The sequence below is a fragment of the Bombus affinis genome, chromosome 17, assembly GCF_024516045.1.
Source record: "Bombus affinis isolate iyBomAffi1 chromosome 17, iyBomAffi1.2, whole genome shotgun sequence".
In the NCBI taxonomy this organism is placed as follows: Eukaryota; Metazoa; Arthropoda; class Insecta; order Hymenoptera; family Apidae; genus Bombus; species Bombus affinis.
In genome coordinates, this window is record NC_066360.1 from 681,246 (window position 1) to 701,143 (window position 19,898).

General features: G+C 34.8%; 1 protein-coding gene across 5 annotated transcripts in view; it reads right to left on the reverse strand.

Annotated features, from left to right (window-relative positions):
- LOC126926078 (lachesin-like) overlaps positions 1-19,898 on the reverse strand; it is a 549,080-nt gene that overhangs the window by 102,777 nt on the left and 426,405 nt on the right. For all 5 annotated transcript variants that reach the window (XM_050742192.1, XM_050742189.1, XM_050742191.1 and 2 more), the window contains one exon: positions 9,099-9,201. In XM_050742192.1, coding sequence (XP_050598149.1) covers positions 9,099-9,153 — 55 coding nt within the window. In that variant the 5' untranslated portion in view covers positions 9,154-9,201. The remainder of the gene's footprint in view (positions 1-9,098; positions 9,202-19,898) is intronic.

A 19,898-nucleotide genomic window follows, 5' to 3' on the forward strand; every position in this document is an offset into this window, starting at 1 on the left:
ATTTTCCGAATAAAATCATATATTTATTGGTTATTTTTTCATTTTATTCGCTTTGGACGTATATTTGTAGTTTCGTTGATGCGGAATAATCAATAAGATTTATTTTTTAACCGTATTTATAAGTTAATTATTGAGGGATATGATGCAAAATCCGATGTTTGAAATCATACGAATTTTAATACGGTTATAAAATCTTTATTTATATCATTTCAAAACTAATTTGACAAACCTATTTTTATTCGCTTTAACAAATATTATCTTATTTCAACTTATTCTTCTAACTTATCTGAACCATTTAAAAGTTGACATTTTTACTCTTTTTTCCATCTTGTTTCACGAATTAATAATAATTTTATAACTTGCACTAATTCATGTTTATTTCTATCCATTTTTTTCCTTGTTTAAAAAATAAAGTCACAAGAGAAAAGCTAATTTCCTTTTTCTCGCAGGTAAGACATCGCCCTTTGCAATGCAACAAGAAAGCACTACATTAAGCTGCATAAATTGTTACATAAACAATGAAAATGGGAAACGTTCAGCAAGTATTATATAAACATATATACATATATAGATTTAAAAAATATCAAAAGTATTAAAATGCAATACTAACAATTCAAGTTCGCTTCTGCTAGACTTCATCCCATCGCAAATTAGTATTAAACAAACAATAGAGTAATAAACAGTAATTATAGTTTCCGGGAATTTCGTGGCTGACCTCTTCACAGCTGTGTAGTTAAATGAAAAGTTAACGAATGTTAAAAAATATCATACTACGTTGTGCCCCAATCGATCGACTAACTACCTGCGAAGAAATTTTTTATTTCGGACATATTTTTGTAAGAGGAGTTTCTACTGCGTATAAGGGCAAGTGCGTGGCGACCAGTAGGTTCAGAAACTGCAACATCTGGGCGACCAACGAAGTGCATTGAATCAAATAGTTGTATTCACATTGTTTACACAACGAGCAACTTTCTTGCAGACGAAACAGAATTTTGCACATAGTTGGCCAGCTTTACGATGCGCACGTAGCTGTTCTGTGTTATTTTTCACATTCTTTTTCAGTGGGCCTGCTGCATTTCCTTCTTGGCTATCTCCGTTATCGCCAAGAAAACTGCAAACCCTATCTCGTATTCGCAGCCATGTCCCTTATCGATAGTTTTATTACGCTCAACATCTCATCGAACGTTTTAATCGACATTCTCGTGAAGCTAAAGAATTTATTTTCATGTTGCTAATGTCGTTAGGAAGCATGGCAAACATTCTTTTTGTACGGTTTCCCTTTAATAAGAAATGCACTCTGCGTTTTCTTCCCTTTTCTTTGAAAGCAACTTTGTGAGTACAACACTTTCCTCGACATTCATTCTGTTCGACAATATTTACGATATTGGCAACTTCAAGTCGCCGAGCTCCGTCGTCGAGTTTGGACTTGGCTTTTGGTCACCGGCGACTGGTCGACATCGAAACAAAACACAAAAAGCGAGTTCTCTATCCATTGTATAACAATATCTTTACGCACTTTTACTTTGTGAATTACTGCGAATCGCATCGATTTTGTAGCAAGTTTGATGCAAAAGTATTTTTACTTTTTTCTAGAACGAAATTATCAAGTATCAATCTTAACCTGATTAGTCTCGAATAGCTTTTTCTGCTTATTTCAAACAGAGCTAGCGCATCGATAATTACATTTCGTTGAAAGTCCACTGGATAAATCCTTAAATGCGATTTCTCATAATATAGAGAAATACGTTTACGAGAAGGGCGACGTGGCCGTCATAAATACCGCAACAACAAACTATATTTATCCATGTGGTACCATAACTAAGTGGCAGTGGCTTCGTGTGGCGAATAGCCTTTTAACCGTTCCTATCGGTCTAAAAAGCCTGAGGTTCTGTTACTTACTCAAAAGGCTACGTCGTTATTCAGCTCAGAGGTCGTGTGCCCAACTAAATCATGCTGGATTTAAGTGGATTTTACAAACTCCTCTACGCCCAACTATGACGATGCATTGCTGTTGCAGGGTCGTTACGACGCCATTCTACCGCAATATAAAAATTATTTCCATCAAATTCTGCAAGTACATCGACGATGAAATAAGACCATTTGATTTCACGAATTTCATCATATGATTTTATAAATCTGGAATCGCATTACCACGACGATCGTAATACAAATTTAATTTCTGCTCACGGCTCCTCTTTCATGAATTTTTAAACGTTGATAATTATTTCGGTATTGACAAATTTTAGTTACTCGATTGACGCACATGCTGAGGCATCTAAGAGTTGAAGTTGAAACACTTTTGTTATTATTAAATTTGATCGGAAAATGTTTCAGATAAAAGTTGGGTAGCTTCAAGGTTGGGCATATTTTGACGTGGCCAGTTTTTCTGTAGCCGGGAGCATAAAGGCCATGTGAAAGTCAACTTTATTTTTATAGAACATAGAATCATATACTTTTTAATACATTATTCAATGCAGCTTGCGATTCTTTATAAGAAGTTATTAACGTATCGATTGCGAAAAACTGCCAGTATATTAGATATACTATTTTGTATTTTGTAGAACTTACCGTGCGATACTATTTTGTATTTATTCTCGTATTTCGTTTTGCGTTGAAATGATTTTTGGCATTTCACTCAGACTGGAATTTTATTGCAGTAATTTTTTTGCATGGCCAAATTTCTAGCATTTGATGCATTGAACGATTTATTTGTCTGATCATAGTAGTTGGAATGAGATAATACTTTTTCGATGCCACAGTTTCTTTTTTATTTTCTGAAGATAGATAAAAAATAGTGGGGGCTGTTTCTCCGTATCATTTTTAATTATGTTTTTTGTCAAACGTATTTTATGATCAAGTCGCGAAAGATACTTCCTTACAATGAAATGGTAACTTTAAATTAATATGTGCGAAGAATTAGCATTTGACTACTTGTCTATAATATTAGGTCATCCCATAAGTTCGTGCCGACTTTTGTGTATACATTTCATGTGTCGATTTATAAACATACGGCGATAAGGGACCAATGCACTTGAGCTTAGCTGATCGAGAACAGGCTAGAGCAGATTTTCGTGGGTATAAGATCGTAATATAGTGAACACAGTGACTTCTAACAGTAAAAAATCATGAGTAAAATACGTATCCATTTTCGACATCTCATGTTATATGAATTTCGGAAAGGAAGTTCTGTAACAATTGCCACGAAAAACATATGTGCTGTTTACGGAGAAAATGCGCTTTCATCTCGCACCTGTAGGAAGTGATTCCAACGTTTTAGAGCTGGGAATTTCTGTTTAGAAGACGTGGAACGCTCCGGGCGTCCTCCTCAGACGGACGAAGATAAAATTCGGGATCTTGTTGAAAAATCACGAAGTTTGACAGTTCAAGAGATGTCAAATGTTCTGAAAATACCTAAGACAACGATTCGTAGGTGTTTAAAAAAAATGTGGTTGGTGTCAAAGTTGAACGTTCGGGTGCCCCATGAACTTACGGAACGGAAGCGTAACAAAAAAATTGTCTGAATTTAATTGGGAAATTTTACCACATCCCCCATATTCCCCAGACATTGCCCCATCTGATTACCACCTGTTCAGAGCATTACGACACTTTTTAGTAGGTAAAAAATTTGAAAATATTGACATTCTCAAAAATAGCTTAGAAAATTATTTTAAAGAAAAACAAGAGAACTTTTATCGAGACGGAATAATGGCCCTACCAGAAAAATGGGAAGAAGCTGTACAACGAGAGGGGGATTACATTTTTTCATGAAACTGAAAGGTATGTAAACAATCTTAACATATATAACCGCTCGAAAAACGGTATGAACTTATGGGATGACCTAATATTATGAGGTGTGAACTTTAGTTTGATTATTACGTAATTGTTTAATGGTATATTCGTTGTTTGCATTCTTCTAACAGATTTCTCAAAGTTTCGATTATGTGTGTTTCTGAAAGTGTCGGAAAAAGTTTACCTCGTAAAACAAATTTATTTATAATAGATATATAATTAGATATAATAGATATAATAGATATAATAGATATAATAGATATATAATTAATAGATATATAATAGATATATAATTTATATTTACATCTGAAAATATAAAGATATGTAACTTATCTCTATAGACTTGTATATTGCCAATAGCTTCTAAACTATATGCGGAGACGAAATTACTACATATGAAGAATAGGACAATCATGCAATGTACCTTATTGGCTTAAATTTCTAGCGCTCTAGAACTCCGTTACCATTTTCGTGTCACTTACAACGTTACCAACAGAATACGAAAACGTTGTTACGTTTATTGTGTTAAGAACAATAAATTCCATGGCGGGTCACTTTAAAATGATAAAAATCTGTGAAATAACTGAAAATCTAAGAATATTTGTCGGAACAGAAGCGAGATACAGGCAAACAGGTAAGCAAGTTAAGTGTCGTAAAATAATTATGAAACTAACTTCCTTGCAGTTCTATCTTCGCAATTAGTTTCATTAAAATCAATTAGTTAATTTGTATATAATTAATTTGCGAATTCGTTCCCCTTTTCTCGTTTTACCTTACAGCAGTTAGTTAATTTACTCTACTTTTAGATGCAATGGGTCATCAGAAAGATAAAAAGAAATATACGTGTTATAACAATTACTGAACAATTTTTTCTAGATAAATGAGCTCAACGTAAATTATTATTGCGTGAGATCAATAAACTTTATTTTTTAAAATATGTACATCTATGATGTATTTTTGTGAAAGAATCTTTTAAATATATTTTCTAACTTTGAAATTATTTTCTTTAATAATGAAAATGTTTAATACTACTCGATTTAATATATAATCAATTTTTGTTCGCTACGAGCATACGAGGCGCCACCGCAACTTTTCTCGATCGTCTATTTCCTTATATATATATATGCCTGTAATTCAATATACAGATATACATTACCCAAGAAATATTCTCGCGATACAAATCGTCACTGCATCAAGTCTGCAATTGCCTCAATCGTACGAATCAAACGTCTCTACTCTCTATAGGTACACGTGCATTTACACATGAATGCTGTTTGGCTCTTGCTAATACTTCTTTAACAAGTACTTTATCAAGTGACTGTCGTTTACGAGTAGAGGACGCTAAAATCAATATCGAATTTCTACGTCGGTATGGAAGTCACGTTGAGCCACAGAGGTCCATAAGGTAATTTGTCTATACGTATAGCTCGTCTGTGCTATGTGCCGCACAACCGGTACTAAATACCTGCAATACCGATGATTTTATCATTAACGAAATAAAATGCTCTGCCTTAGTTTTCGAATTATACGTAAAAGTACGTTTGGTATCATATACAACCGGTGGATAAAGACAAATGGTGGATAATGAAAATATATATCAATGAAGTTTACAAAAATTCTGAATATTAATTTCAATTGTTTACTAAATAACTTATATAGTATAAGAGCACATAATAAATAAAACTAAAGTATATAACGCTAGACTAATTCGATTAAACTTTATTCATATCGACTTCCACTGCCTGTCCACTTACTTTTGTCTCCGACTGTATGTCGCGTGAATCTGTCGATGTGTTACCTCCTCATGAATTTTAACGGAATTTTCTTCAATATCTTCATAGTGGTGCATAAACAATGGAAAAAATAATAAAAATTCCTGCCACTGAATTCCAAATGGAAAGAGGTAGGTAGGGTTAGGCTATTTCAAAGGTGGCGGTATAAACGGACGATTTAAAACAAAGATTGCATGTATAAAACATACAAAGAAAGTACATATATCATACCAACATAGTTTTATGTATAAACCAAAAACCAAGACCGGAAACCCGTTATACATGTAGGAAAAAGTTGTTTGGAATAGAGCTATTCGACAAGTTCATCTTATATTTAATGTAAGCGTTGACAAACACATTTGTAGTACAGAGGTAGAGTTATATACGTAAAAAATATGTTTGGTAAATGTATGTCAGTTATGTACACGCTGAAAATTTCATCAAAATCGGTTAACGTTGCTACGAGCTACAAACGGTTAAAAATGATGAAAATCGCAGTTTGCCACCATTTTTGGCCTATAACAGTAATAAATCTAAAGATTTTTACGCCTTTCGACGCATGCCGGTTGTTTCTGCATCAACCGATTTCGATAAAATTTTCAGCATGTATATAACTCACATAAATCTACAGTACGTATAGTTTAAATTTTCATTACAGGCTCTGATAAAAAAGTTGCACAAACTCTAGTACTTTTTCATCTAGTAAGCTAATCCTTTTAATTTGTGAAAAAAGCTCAAGTTTTCTGGTCCTATCGAGTCTCACACACGCCGGATAACGTTATTTCGAACTTTTGTTATTATTTTTTAACAAAACATTTTCGAGTCTACGTTTGTATGATACTTTTTTCTCATTTTCATGCGTAGAATACTCTGGCAAACTATTATTATATATTCCTCCTAAATTATTTATTATTTACGATAAAAATTTTTTTAATCAGGATGTTTGGTAATCGAGTGCGTATGCGAGCTAGTTTTCAGCTGGTTGAATAATAATTGAAAAACAAACAAAAATGTTTTTGAAATGTTGAAAAACGTAAATAAGATCGTTAAATGTTGTATTTCTGTCAAATATTAATAACCAAATACGTCTACTTTTTCAACGTTATAATTTTAATCCTGTATTTACTGTTTTTTAATCGCTTTTCTGCTATTCGTCATACGAATAAATTTTGGTTGCAATCGTAATAAGTTTACGAACTGACAACTGACAAGCAGAAATTAAAAACAGTAATGTGACGAACAGCCAATGGTGGCATGCATTGGGGGCAAGAGTAGGGATATATAACAAAGAAACAACTTCTAGGTAGAGATGGAAGAATACAACCAATTTAAATGTCCATTCGGCAAGCTTCAGTAACTATCGGTAACTTGCGTGAAAATTCTCTACGAATCTTCATTCGCAATAACTTCCCTGTGGTGAGATCTGGTAATCGGCAATGCCGAGCCAATAGTTGAAAAATTGTTTAGATTTGAGAATATATCAAATATCTTTAAGTTACTTGTAACATATTTATTTCTAATAAATGCTTGTGTAACTTATTTATGAAATATACCTTTGTGATATATTTGGAATATGTCACTTACAAAGCCATAATTACATTATATTTCTCATCTTCTAACATTTTAATCCTATAAGTTTGATTTAAATAATTTGGAAACCATTGTTGGTAATATATAGATAGAGAATAATTAACAAAGACATTGTTAATTCCTAGAGAGTAAAGCGAAGTAAAGAAACACGTCGAGTTTAGTCATTTCAAATGTCCCGCTTGTCTGTAGTCATTGTAACAACCAATTAGGGATAACAGTGTCCCCTCTTGTCGTACCCCTACTTTTTGCTAGGAGAGGGGAGAGAACAGCCCCTGATGGACTCTTTCGAAAAATTGCTCGCGAGACAATCAGAGCTAACCTCGGCTAAATGGGGCTTGAACCTGACTTTGATGGAAACGGTTGCATATATTTGTACAGAATGGATTTTTCAAACGGAGAAACAGTTCCGTATAGATAAAATAAATGGAAGCAGATTGTTACGTTTTACCAATCATTTCTCTAGTCAAGTTGTGCAAAGAAACTTTAATTTGTGGCGGCATCGACCACGGAACTTTCCAACGGCTTCGCGGTACAAAGAGCTATGCCGTCAAAGCGCAATACCGACATGCCCAATGTACCATCGATATCCCTACGTTTCTTTCGCCGACTTCTCGGAAGAACGCATACGCGGCGACCGCCGCGGTACATCTAATAAACGCGTGTGTAGTAGGAATATCGAAGGGCAACAACGAAAAGAATCCGTGGTTTCGAACAAAAGAATCAGTCGGTCTATCTCAAGCTGCGAAGTACGAAAGGTCTCGTAATAAGCAAACCCGTTCACAAACCTTGATTGTTATCTTTTCTTCTTAATTGTTAATCGTTTGATCGTTGACTGAAATTGTTGCTTCTTTACTTGTTATTAAACTTTTTGTTAGCGAATCAAGTGTAGTTTCTCGTATGCACTCATTCCAACCACCTCTATTTTCATAATAGAAATAGGGGATCAATCAGTTCTTGGCGTCGATTGTTTAATCGTAACGAGAATTTACGACTCGTTATCTCGCGATCGCGTCTCTCCGCGGACTCCTGGGTGGGACGAATGTGACCAGCGTAACAATTCTGATTCTTCGAGTCGAAGTCAGAAGCCAAAAAGCCATCAGTCAGATTAAAAGCAAAAGGACCAAACTTCAGTCGGTTTGGTAAATTTCACCACGTTGTAAAGTACAGCCAGTCTCATTTTGGAGACACAATTAGTATAACGTTCCCAATACGTCGTAATTAGGTGGTCCTTCGGGCATAGACGGCACGGATCGTGCATTATTCAAGGTCAGAATAAATTGCTTAACGACTGTCGGGCGGAGCTCTCTTCTGACCCCATTAGTATACATTAAAACTTTAGCTGATTTCAATAAAAATGCATAAAATGTTCAACTAACGGTACCTATCCTTATACAAATTTTCTATTATAATATTTACAAATAGTATTTATTATTCAATTTTTGACACTACCTCTCCCGTAATTATTCTACTGTCCAATAATGGCACTAAACATATTGACTGCTTTAAAAGTCTAATTATGTGCTGTGGTGGTAAACATATATTTATTCTGATCATTGTTAATAGCAACGATGAAATTGAATTCTAATCACTGTTCTTTTTAATTATTGTAATTTCTTTCTAGATGTCATTCGAGTAATAAAATTAAACTTGGACTTCTTTTATAAGATATGCATATACGTTTTCATACACTACCCGGTACATCTGTCGTTCCCCCCTGAAAATTAATCGACAGTAATCGATGCAATTGTGTAACGCGAAATTTTAATTTATTCCATTCAGCTATTCTCGTTTCTTTCGTGCGTCTACATGGAGTTTATTTTCAAACGATCAGTGCTTTCTGTTAAATTGGAAATGTGATTTGAGATTTACAAGTATATGCTGACAATGTGTGATTTTGAATATACTGTAGAAAAGTCAGCAATTAAAGAGAAAATAAAACTCACTCACATAAGCAAAGATGCAGAACTGCGGTGAAGAGGGCTGCGAGTTTCCGTGCTGCCATGAGAATTAACCACTTTTGCGATGACAGTTTGGCACACTACTTGATGATCTGAAAGTAGACAAAACTCGATTTGTTTTTGTTTTATTTATTTTGTCGTATCGAAAGATTTATATATTTTATACCACCAACGAAATGGAACATTGTTATAGATACAAGATTATTATAGACCTTATAAAGTGAGTAAATAAGAATTAAACGCGATACCTGTAAAAGAGTATCAATAAAACAAAGGTAAGTTACCAGTATTACTTTTGACTAAAACTGCCTAACAACTTGAAAATCGTATTTGTTTCTTATAAGAAGAAAATATTTAGCAATTGTGAAAAACATGTTAGTTAAATATATTAATGAAGGATTTATCAAATATGTTTGTATATAGATGTACCTATTGTGGTCTGTTATACAGACTGGAGAGATAAAGAAGGAGCACATGGCTAAAATAAAATCCTTCTTCTCTTATGGCTCAACGAATCAATCAATCTTGACGTCTGGTTTGATAGATATTTTTAATGCCTACAATTCTCATTCTAAAATCTTTACGACCCGATTACTAGGATCGTTGTCATATACAAAAAAATCTATTTTGCACAAATTTGAAGAATATTTGCAAAAACCGTGCAAGAAATTTCGAGTGGTAAACATATAGGATTTGTTCCTGAACATGATTTTTATAAGTACGCGCAAGAAAATTTCAGGTATCATCTCTTTTTCTTTATTTTCAATTTGTGCTTTACAATCTGTCTAGCTGAATATTCGGTAAATTTTTCCAGTTTTATTACTAAATAACACGTGGATGGCTACCCCCAGCAGGATACCGTCTTCCAGTTTGTTTATTTTATTTCTTTAGCGAGATCGTTAGCATGTTTTCTTCTTTGTTCGTTCCAGTAGCCTTCCTTCTTTACATTTTTTTGCCTATCTGCCGATTTCTTCCTTGACTACTGATATTTTTAAGTCAATGCGTAAATCCTCGTTTCTGACATACCATGGGGCGTTAACTATTGTTCTGAATATTTTTTTATTTTTATTTATGTGGCTTATTGCTGCTGCCTCCCATACTGGTATTCTGTACGTCCAAATTTGTTTTATTATCGTTTTGTATATTTTTAATTTACTTTCCACGCTGAGTTTAAAATTTCGACTAGTTAGCCAGTACATTTGTTTTCTTTTTCCCTTATTTTGTCTATGATTGTTTTAATATGTTGCTTCCATGTACGTTGTGGGTCTAAGCGGAGCCCTAGGTAGTTCATTTGCTTTGTTTGTGTTATGTGCGTGCCATTCAATAGGATATTTGGTGATTTTCGTTTTCATATTGTAAATATAGTATGGTTGCATTTACTGGGGTTTACTTTCATTTGTTTATCTTGCAACCATTTTTCTATTTTTGCGATATGCTCTTGTAGTAATGTGACTGTTGTTTCTGGATCAGTGTGCCTGACTAGCATAGCCGTATCGTCCCCAAATGTCAGTATTTTGCTGTACGTATCATCTTTTGCGGAATTTGGTCCCTTTTGGGGATACAAACTCTGTCCCTGTGCGTTCTTTATCGCGTGCGATAAAACGAAGCCATCTGGCTGAAAACAAGAAATCGTCGTTCCATAGATTTTCCACTGGATCACCACTGCAATCCCCTTGCTGCATCTAGCAACCAGCGACGTATCACCAGGGTCTCAATTCAAAAAGCTACTGTATTTCTTTATTTGTGATGTAGCTTAACAGCAAAGTGATTGCAGAAGTTGAGACTTCACAGAGCGTATGCTATGGCTGTTGCCACGATTTTTCAGGGATTTCCTTTAATTTGCCAAAATACAGGAGATTCGAACAAGCTACTAGCTGGCTACAAATTGCAATATAAAAAGTTTCATGTAGTTCTAACCATCTTTAAACACGTTTGATGAGCAACCTGTTCGTTTTCTCAATAGGTAAACCCAACCGTGCTTCTAAAAGAAACACCTCAGTTATCGTAACTGCTTCTGGTTAATTTCGTTTTGCAAAGAGAAAAAAAGCGTTGACGAAGAATATCATAAATTTTTCTTTCCGATTGAACTCTCCACTACCACCTTGTTGCGTAATATGTTTTAACGATTTTAGAAATTTGACAAAAGGCTAGAACAATCCTGGAAGGACAGAATCTTTTCGACGATTAAAGGGAAACGTTAAGAAAAATCTATAAACATAAAATTCGAGTTCGTTGTAGATTTAGTATAGGTTTAACTTACACCGCTGTAGATTTCTTTGGGCCTTTTCATTTTTAGCTTTCAACTTTTTTATTTCCTCTATTTTTCTATTCCTCGTTATTTGTTAGATCTTTTTTATCTAGTTCCAACGCAGGTGATTTGGGTGTGTAGTGTATACACTGCGTATTGTTGTATCGTGCTTATTGTATACTTTGTTTGCAAGAAAACAGAGGCCATATTCAACATGTATTATAATATAAAACGATTGATTTCTAGCGGCACTCGATAGCAAACTTTCCAACGGTTTCTGTCCCGTGGCTCGCTCCATAAAGACTCTACCCTTCGAATAAGATGATTGCCAGATGTCGAATATTTTCAGCTAGCCTAAGGACCCGCTATAAATCTTAGGATTTATTTAGCTAAGGTCCTCCAAAGGGACAAATAGTCTTTGTCTCAACAGTCCCTACACATACCACCCACTACGGGAAGATACAGAAAATCTGCTTTTCCTCACGTACGACGCTTCCCGCTAGCAACTCTCTCTCAAGGGTGGTTAGCATCCTTTTGCAAACCACCAACTCAAAATTTAGTCCATTAACAGCAACGTCCATTTCCCTCACTTTCCGAACCAACGCTTTCCTCAACGAAACCGATGATTTCGTATCCTTAGACACACCCAATCATAGTTTTCCTAAGCGGTATCATCGTGACGGAAAGTCAGTCAGTTGTGAGTCGCTAGTCCGAATTGGTCGTTGGTAGTTGGCCGTAATAACGAATCTGAATCTCTCGACATCTGGTGCAATCATCTTCCGACTTGAATCGCACCGCGAAACGTATCGCGTCGAATTCGAACTTGTAACCGCGAATCGATAATTGTATCGCGCGTTCTACGTGTAAGTATATATAAAGAACAAAGATTAATAAATAATTATTGTTGAACATATTGAGTGATTTCTCTACACCTATCACGCACATCATCTCAGATTTTTCTGTGAACAGTATCGACACTCGCGGTGATTTTGCTACGGACGAGACAATCGCGATGCGTGTGTGAAATTTGTATAAACATTGTATGTGCTACTATTTAGTAATTATTTATGGAGGCAAAGAATTAGAGGAAGCTTTAAACCTCTCTACTCGAAAATTTCATGACGCGGTTTTCGATTTGCTGTTATGGAATTTAATGACTAGGCAGATATAATGTTTTTAAACGTCATAATCTTCTTCTCTATGATTTGTACAAGTTATTTTCATCTTACTTTGGTTTCAAGAATTATTCCTTAAACTTTTTTACAAGTGTAGCCGATCACCCTGTATAACGAAGTGATATATGTAAATGACATTGTTAGGAGCGAGGAGATTAAAACAAATCGATTCAGCGTTTCATCGAAAAATATGTAAAAAATACTTTATACATAATTTGAAGGATATCGTAGGACAAATATGCGATATAATTCTTTGCCAAGATTGCTTTTTAGATTTAAACATTAGATTCAGCCAGAATCAAACATACGATAATCACCTATTATACACGTTATAGTACTATGCCAGAATAATTGAGAAATTGATTGTAAAATTCTTCCAAATGTAGCGGCACTCGACAACAAATACCGCTACACGACACTAACTAAGCAACGGACACGGTAGCGAAGTGGTTAACGCTCTAGGTTTCGAACGTTCGGGACCCTGGTTCGATTCCCGGCGCCCCGTTATCCTATTTTTCTACCACGCATCAAAATAAAAGAATAATTAGCAGTGCCCCAGCAGCGACATCTACAGCCGGCAACTACTACTATCACCGACGACAACATAACGCCACACACGCCTCCTACATTGATGGTGACCCCGGCGTGATCGACAGCGAAACAGAGGTATGACCGCGATAACATACCACCAAGCCTTCCATTATCGCGAATCTAAGTCTGTGTCAAGCGCTGGACCTTCCGCTACGACAAACACGGAGCAGCAGCAGCCTTTCCTTCAGCAAACCTCGACCCTCACCTCCGATCGACTCGCTCGCAAAAGCAGGTGAACAGGATACGAGACGATGACCAAGCCAGGAGTGATGTAGCCATCGCAAAGTTCATGGGCATCACCACCAGCACGTCATACTAAAATAAGGAACAGAGGCCCCACATCCGTACGCGGAACGCCCGCACCGCACCGAGAGGGGGAGGTATCCAGCGCCATATCGAAGAAGACATCGCGCAACATCGGCACGACACTAACTAAGCAACGGATACACGGTAGCGAAGAGGTTAACGCTCTCTAGGTTTCTCGAACGTTCGGAACCCGGGTTCGATTCCTGGCGCCCGTGATCCTATTTTTTTGCCACGCATCAAAATAAAAGAATAATTAGCAGTGCCCCAGCAGCGACATCTACAGCCAGCAACTACTACTATCACCGACGACAACATAACGCCACACACACCTCTACACAAATAAAAAAAAAAGATTGCTTTTGCTCAGTTTAGCAGGTTGTCAACGTTTTTCTGCGCGCAACGGATTACATTCTTTTCATCTTTTCTATTGGCATCGTGTAGCTGATTATAATCACTTTGAAATGATCTTCAGCTTCAATGATTATAGTTAAATGTGTCTATGTCTGTCGAGATTGGATGCGACAAAGACCCAGTGAATATAAATAAACATGTTTACACTACAGATACCCACTGCTAATCCATCAGTGTGTCGATGTACCGTTCTCAATAAATTACTCAAAACGAGAAAGAATTTGGAAACCTAAAAAATTAGGGCAAATCTAATATTTTCTTTCGCCTACATGCATTTGGTATAGCGTGAAACTTTTTATAGGGAACTTTAAGCAACATCTTAACTCTGTGTAGCTATATTTTTATTACATAAAATTACAAAATGGCCAAGTGGTACGATATTATCAGACTCCATATCGAGTGGAAACTTTCTTGCTTGCACTCAGCGCCAAATGTGACTAGAACGTAAAAAGTAAGAGATTTTCGTGCGGACTTAAATAAAAATAGATTAGACAAGACAAAAGAGATAAGAGAATGATGGAACAAAAGTATACAAGCATAATATAAGTTGTAGATAGACGCCCATTCAAGTAACACGCTAAACGATTACTATAGAACATAATCAAGATGGCTAAAGGAAATCGAACGTACTTGTCACAATGGCAAACCAAGGAAGATTTGGAGACTCCAATATCTGTGGCGTAGGTTTCAATGAAATCAACCTCTCAGGTTAAACCTCAGGTTGAATTTTACGCGGAGCTGTTTCTTTGTACGGCAGAGTTTGGCGCGAATTACGCGTAAACGATACAGCACTGTAATGTGTGACGGATAATGCTGTTCTCTACACAAGCATGTTGTAACGAAGTTTTTGATAATTAAATTATAATTTTCTTAAAGATATGATGCACATTCTTTATCTTTAATAATTCACTTTAATAATTAATAATACAATTGTGTGTGATATATCTTAAAGCACGGTGCAACACATAGAACCACGTCACAATTTTCACACTCTATTTTTGAAGCCACATTTTGATGTTGAAGATTCTAAAAAATTGCAAGGATACGGGTTCGCATGTTAAAAGGAGCATTTAATAATGATATATTTATTTTAACGAAAAGTAACAATCGGTATCTGACACTGGCATATCCAAAGACAAAGACTATATATTCTGTCTGTATATTGTTAACACTGTTATAAAAAGTTGTGAGGACAAAAGAAGCGTGAAGCGAGACAAATGAAAAAGATCATTTAGTTCAAACGGAGAGCTAATATGTCATTACAGTGAGCCACTATAGTGGTGCCTATAATATAAAATGACATCCGCGAAAGCCACAATAGTGGTGCATCGTACCTAAGAAGTTAATATTCGACACCTTATAACACAACATGTTCGACATATTATATTTCTGTATATATTTGTTTATAATATCGCAAAAGAATTGATTGTGTTTTTAAATGTGTTAAATCGAACATTGTAGTTGATAAGAAACATTTACTTTATTCATTTTATACATATACTTTTTTAAACAACAAGCGGTAAATTAAATTGTCATTGTAAAAAAGCTCCAATGAGGATAGTTAAATGGATTTGCCATATGAGTGAGTGAGTTATCGTATGTTATGATTTACTGTACGTGTACATATATCTGAACGAATTTTATCGTATTTTCTCGGTGCGATAGAAAATGATATGTAAATGTACGTAAAAAAGCAGCGACAGTTTTGTAAACTTATAAAAATTGTAACTCTGGGAACAAAATTGTCTTACAGGATAACAAATTACCAACAAATTACGAATAAAATATTATATTCTTTGCCTCTTCATAAATTCAAGAGATATCTAAATGATATTATTCAAAGGAGCACCCTATATAGAAAGTCATCAAATATTTATTTATACATATTATACAATAGATGCCATTTCGTCTTTCCTTCATTTGTTACTAGAGGATTTTTTCCGAGGACAATTCTTGCAAAACTACTATTGTCCATCCTGCAATTTTACATTCTGATTTTGCCTTTACCATTCAGTACACCTGTTCACGATGACAAGTTAAAAGAGTCGTTCACACCGGTACGTTGTGACGAACATTTCATGGACACTATTCTCAGATGCTTCTGCTGTTCGCAAGGCGAACTAAATCCAAGCGTTCGTCATCCGTTTGCTTGCAGAGTGATCTTTTGACAAACACTTCAATAACTATAAAATGTTATAATAATGTATATGTTTGTAATAATGTTTATAATAGTAAAAGAATTCATTGTGTTTCTTAGTGTGCTAAAGTGCGTTTTTATAGGTGATGTTTTTGCAGTCCTCTTTACTCGATTCACTTAATGCACATATTTTTTATCTGCTATTTAAAAGAGTATGTGTATAAATATCGAATTACAATGTTCGATTTAACACATTAAAAGATACAATCAATTCTTTTGCGCTATTATAAACAAACATATACAGAAATACAATATCTCGGACACGTTATATTGTAATATAACGAATATTAATATAGTCACTGTATATTGGATAGGCTTTTATTGGAACGGTTTCTGGTGCAATTATACGCCACAGGTATTTCTGAGTAGTACCTTTTCTGTTGATTTCATATCGTTGATTAGTTTGCACGTAGTTGTCAAACCTTCAACGATGGATCATAAACTCGAAATCCGAAAAGTCAGTTTTTAACGTGATTCGACGATTGTTTGAGAGAGAGTCGTTTGGGAAGCTGTTTCCAGCGGACAGATAAAGATAAAGATAAGATAAAGAGAAAGCTATCTTTTAATTCTCCCGTATCTAATGATATGATTAATGATAAATCTAAATTAAGTTTTAGATTTAGATAATGGGAAAGAAAATAGCGATCATGAATAGCTAGAAAACAGATAGTGCAGATAAGAAAGTGGGACGAGAGGAAGACGCGTTCGTTATATAGAAATGGAAAATGTCGTTGCAGGAAGAAGGAATGAGTCGAATGAAAAAATAATAGACGAAATAAAAGCGTTAATAAGAAATAAATATGACGTCTTGATCGAAAACCTGCTGAAAGAGCTAAAGGAAGATAGATCTCCTGTGAAAAATGCTGCTGGAGAAATACAGGAAAATACAAATTATCGAAGAGACTAAAGAAAAGAAAAGAGAAGAAGATAGAAAACAGAAAAAACGAATTAGGAAGGCGTCAAGAGACAAGTGGAAGTTGGAATAGCGAAAGTACGCGACGCGAAAACGGCCGATTAGCAAAGAAATAATGAGAGGATAAGGCCATTGGAGGAGGAAAAAAATATCCGGACGAGACACCAAGGAGAAACAAGAAATAACGAAGTGACGCCATGAAGGATCGAAGTAGCTCCATCCGCTAAGTCACGGAAAATACGCAATAATCGACAGTAAAAAAGCTAACCGATAAAAGCAGAGGTAAAGATGATTAGAGAAAGTAATAAAAAATGCAGGAGATACAGCCAGGGTTAAAGAAAAAGTATTAGACAAATTATTACGAAACGAACATTACTTGGAGAAGAATATATAATTACAATAATCTCGAAAAGTACAGTAGTACTTTAGTACAGTATCGGGGAAAACCCTGGGTAATTCAGAAAGTCTACTTGACCATGGGTTATCCACGTCTGTGGAACATGAGCGTGCCGAGTATACCGGAGCCATGGTATAAGAGGTAGCCGTTAGGCAGTTGAGGGGTAAGTGTTGTCAGCGTTGTCAGCGTTGTCAAGGTGGATGGTCAGCGTGAAAAAGAATGTTGGAACCGTTGTGACGAGAGTACTGAGTGACGAATAGTGACTGCATGCATACAGACTGACGGAGCATCATACTTGATTTTGTGTTGACGTGAACGATATTGAAACAAATCATACTATTACCAAACCTACTAGCACTATACTTTCTCACAGTAGTATCGTGGAAAAATCATAAGAAAAAACTCGCTAGGAGTACGAACTATTGTACAATGCAGTTAGTTGCGAGTGAGTTGCGAATGAGTTGCGAGTTGTCATTCAGAAGTTGAGTAGCTGTACAAATTTAGTTGTTTTACTTATATTACATTGCCACATTAAGAAATAGCTCTGATTAAATAGTCATAGTTTCTTGTTTCGATCACTGTAAATAAATCCATCTAATAAAGAAATAAAGTCACTATACTAATAAGAATAATGAATATAGATGAACATAGATTTCACCCCGAAAGGAGTGAACGTGATTGGTTTTCTTAAGGCGGAAATTAAATACAAACGAAGAGAGGTAAACAATGGGGTAATGACAGCAGGAAGGAAAGGAAATAGGAACTTTATAACAGATATCTCTAATAGGAAAAGATTTACGAAAGGAGTGATTCGTGAATTGGATCGATCAGCGTGCTAGAGGAACAGCAATCGTCCAACCAGGAAAATTTATAACGGAATAACTTAAGGAAAAAAGAGTGAAAGATGAGAAAGCGGTCTTGGAAGATTCGAGGGCCATCCTGGTTCGGTTTCAGATACACTCACATCCAAATCGATTACTGATTAGACATGGAAACATATGACTCAAGGTGGAACCGTTTATAGAGACAGCGAAATGATACAACTGCTTGGGGTTTGATCAGACATAGGCGAATTAATTATTTATTTTTATTAATTAATTGTTCAAAAACTAATTAGCTTATTTTATGAAATAAATATATCAACGTCAAGGAGGTGTTTTATCTGTGCAAATAAATTCCATGGAAATTTTTAGTGAAACTGCCGATTTTTTACTTGGTAAGATATATAAGATGTATAATGAAGTATTTTTATATTAAGTGTAATTAAGAGTATTAGTCATCACTAATATCAATAACAACCGATGATAGTCAGGCATAACCAGAAAAAATTGTTGTCGTCATCGATAATCGAATAACCAATTTCATTGTCGGTAATCAAAATAAAATTTTGGCCATGGGTAATGATTATTGGTAGGCAAAAGAAATTTTATTCAGTCATTCATATTGGTTATTTATAATAACTTCGATTAAAAATTGATATCTTTTAACCACTTTATTTTTTGAGAAATTTCCTTGATGAAATTTATTGATAGCTGGCTGTTATTTAAATAAAAATTAATTTTTATTCATGACTTTTTCCTAAATAATGCATAAAAGAACTATTATTTTGAATATCCGATTCTAAGCTAGAAAGGCTATAAATAAAACAATTTTTTAAATTTTTCGCTGTAATTTTATATATATTCATTTTTTAATAACTTTATTTTATTTTATATTTTTATAAAGGGGCATCCTTTTGCTGCAAAAGTAGTAAATCGAGGAAATATTGTAACAAATTATTTTATATTAATACCCTCTATAAGTAGATAACATGAAAACTATCATTTCGAGATACCATACAAACATAACTCACTATATTACCTTACATGAAACAGTACAACTCAAAGTAATATAAATTTCAGAAAATTATACTACTCGATCGATTTAAATTAAATTCGTTATCAGCTTTAATACAAATAATTCTAAAATCCAATGTCTGGTTGAACTGAACAAATCGATAAGTTTTACCACATCAGCTTGATTTTAAAAAGCTTTCGAATTTCAAATTTCAAATATTAAAAATCGGCGAGAAATAATAATTTGTATATATTACGTTCATTTTAAAAAACGGATATTGCTGGAATTCTGCACATAAATTTTTAACATGTAATACCAACATACATACAATGCATATTACCTACATGGTAGAAAATAAAAACCACGTACTGCTAGGCTTAAAATGAGAAATCAAAATTAAATTAGTAATCACCGATTAAAGAAACAGCGGCGTTTCGTACTATCGACGTTACTGAAAATTACAGCAAAATTTGCAGCTGCAGCGAGTACTCGTGTATGAGCAATCAAGCGTAAAATGCAATTAAGAGATAACGATGCATATAGACCTTTATAACGAGACTTTTTTCAAAAGATTGACAAGCGAATAAATGAATAGTTGAAGTAATGAGTTGTTGACTGATGTTACCTCCCAAAGTTTCAAGAGCTACTCCATTATTCAATGCCAAATCTTAATCAGTCCACGGTACCCTCAATTTTCAATGATTAATTCGAATCA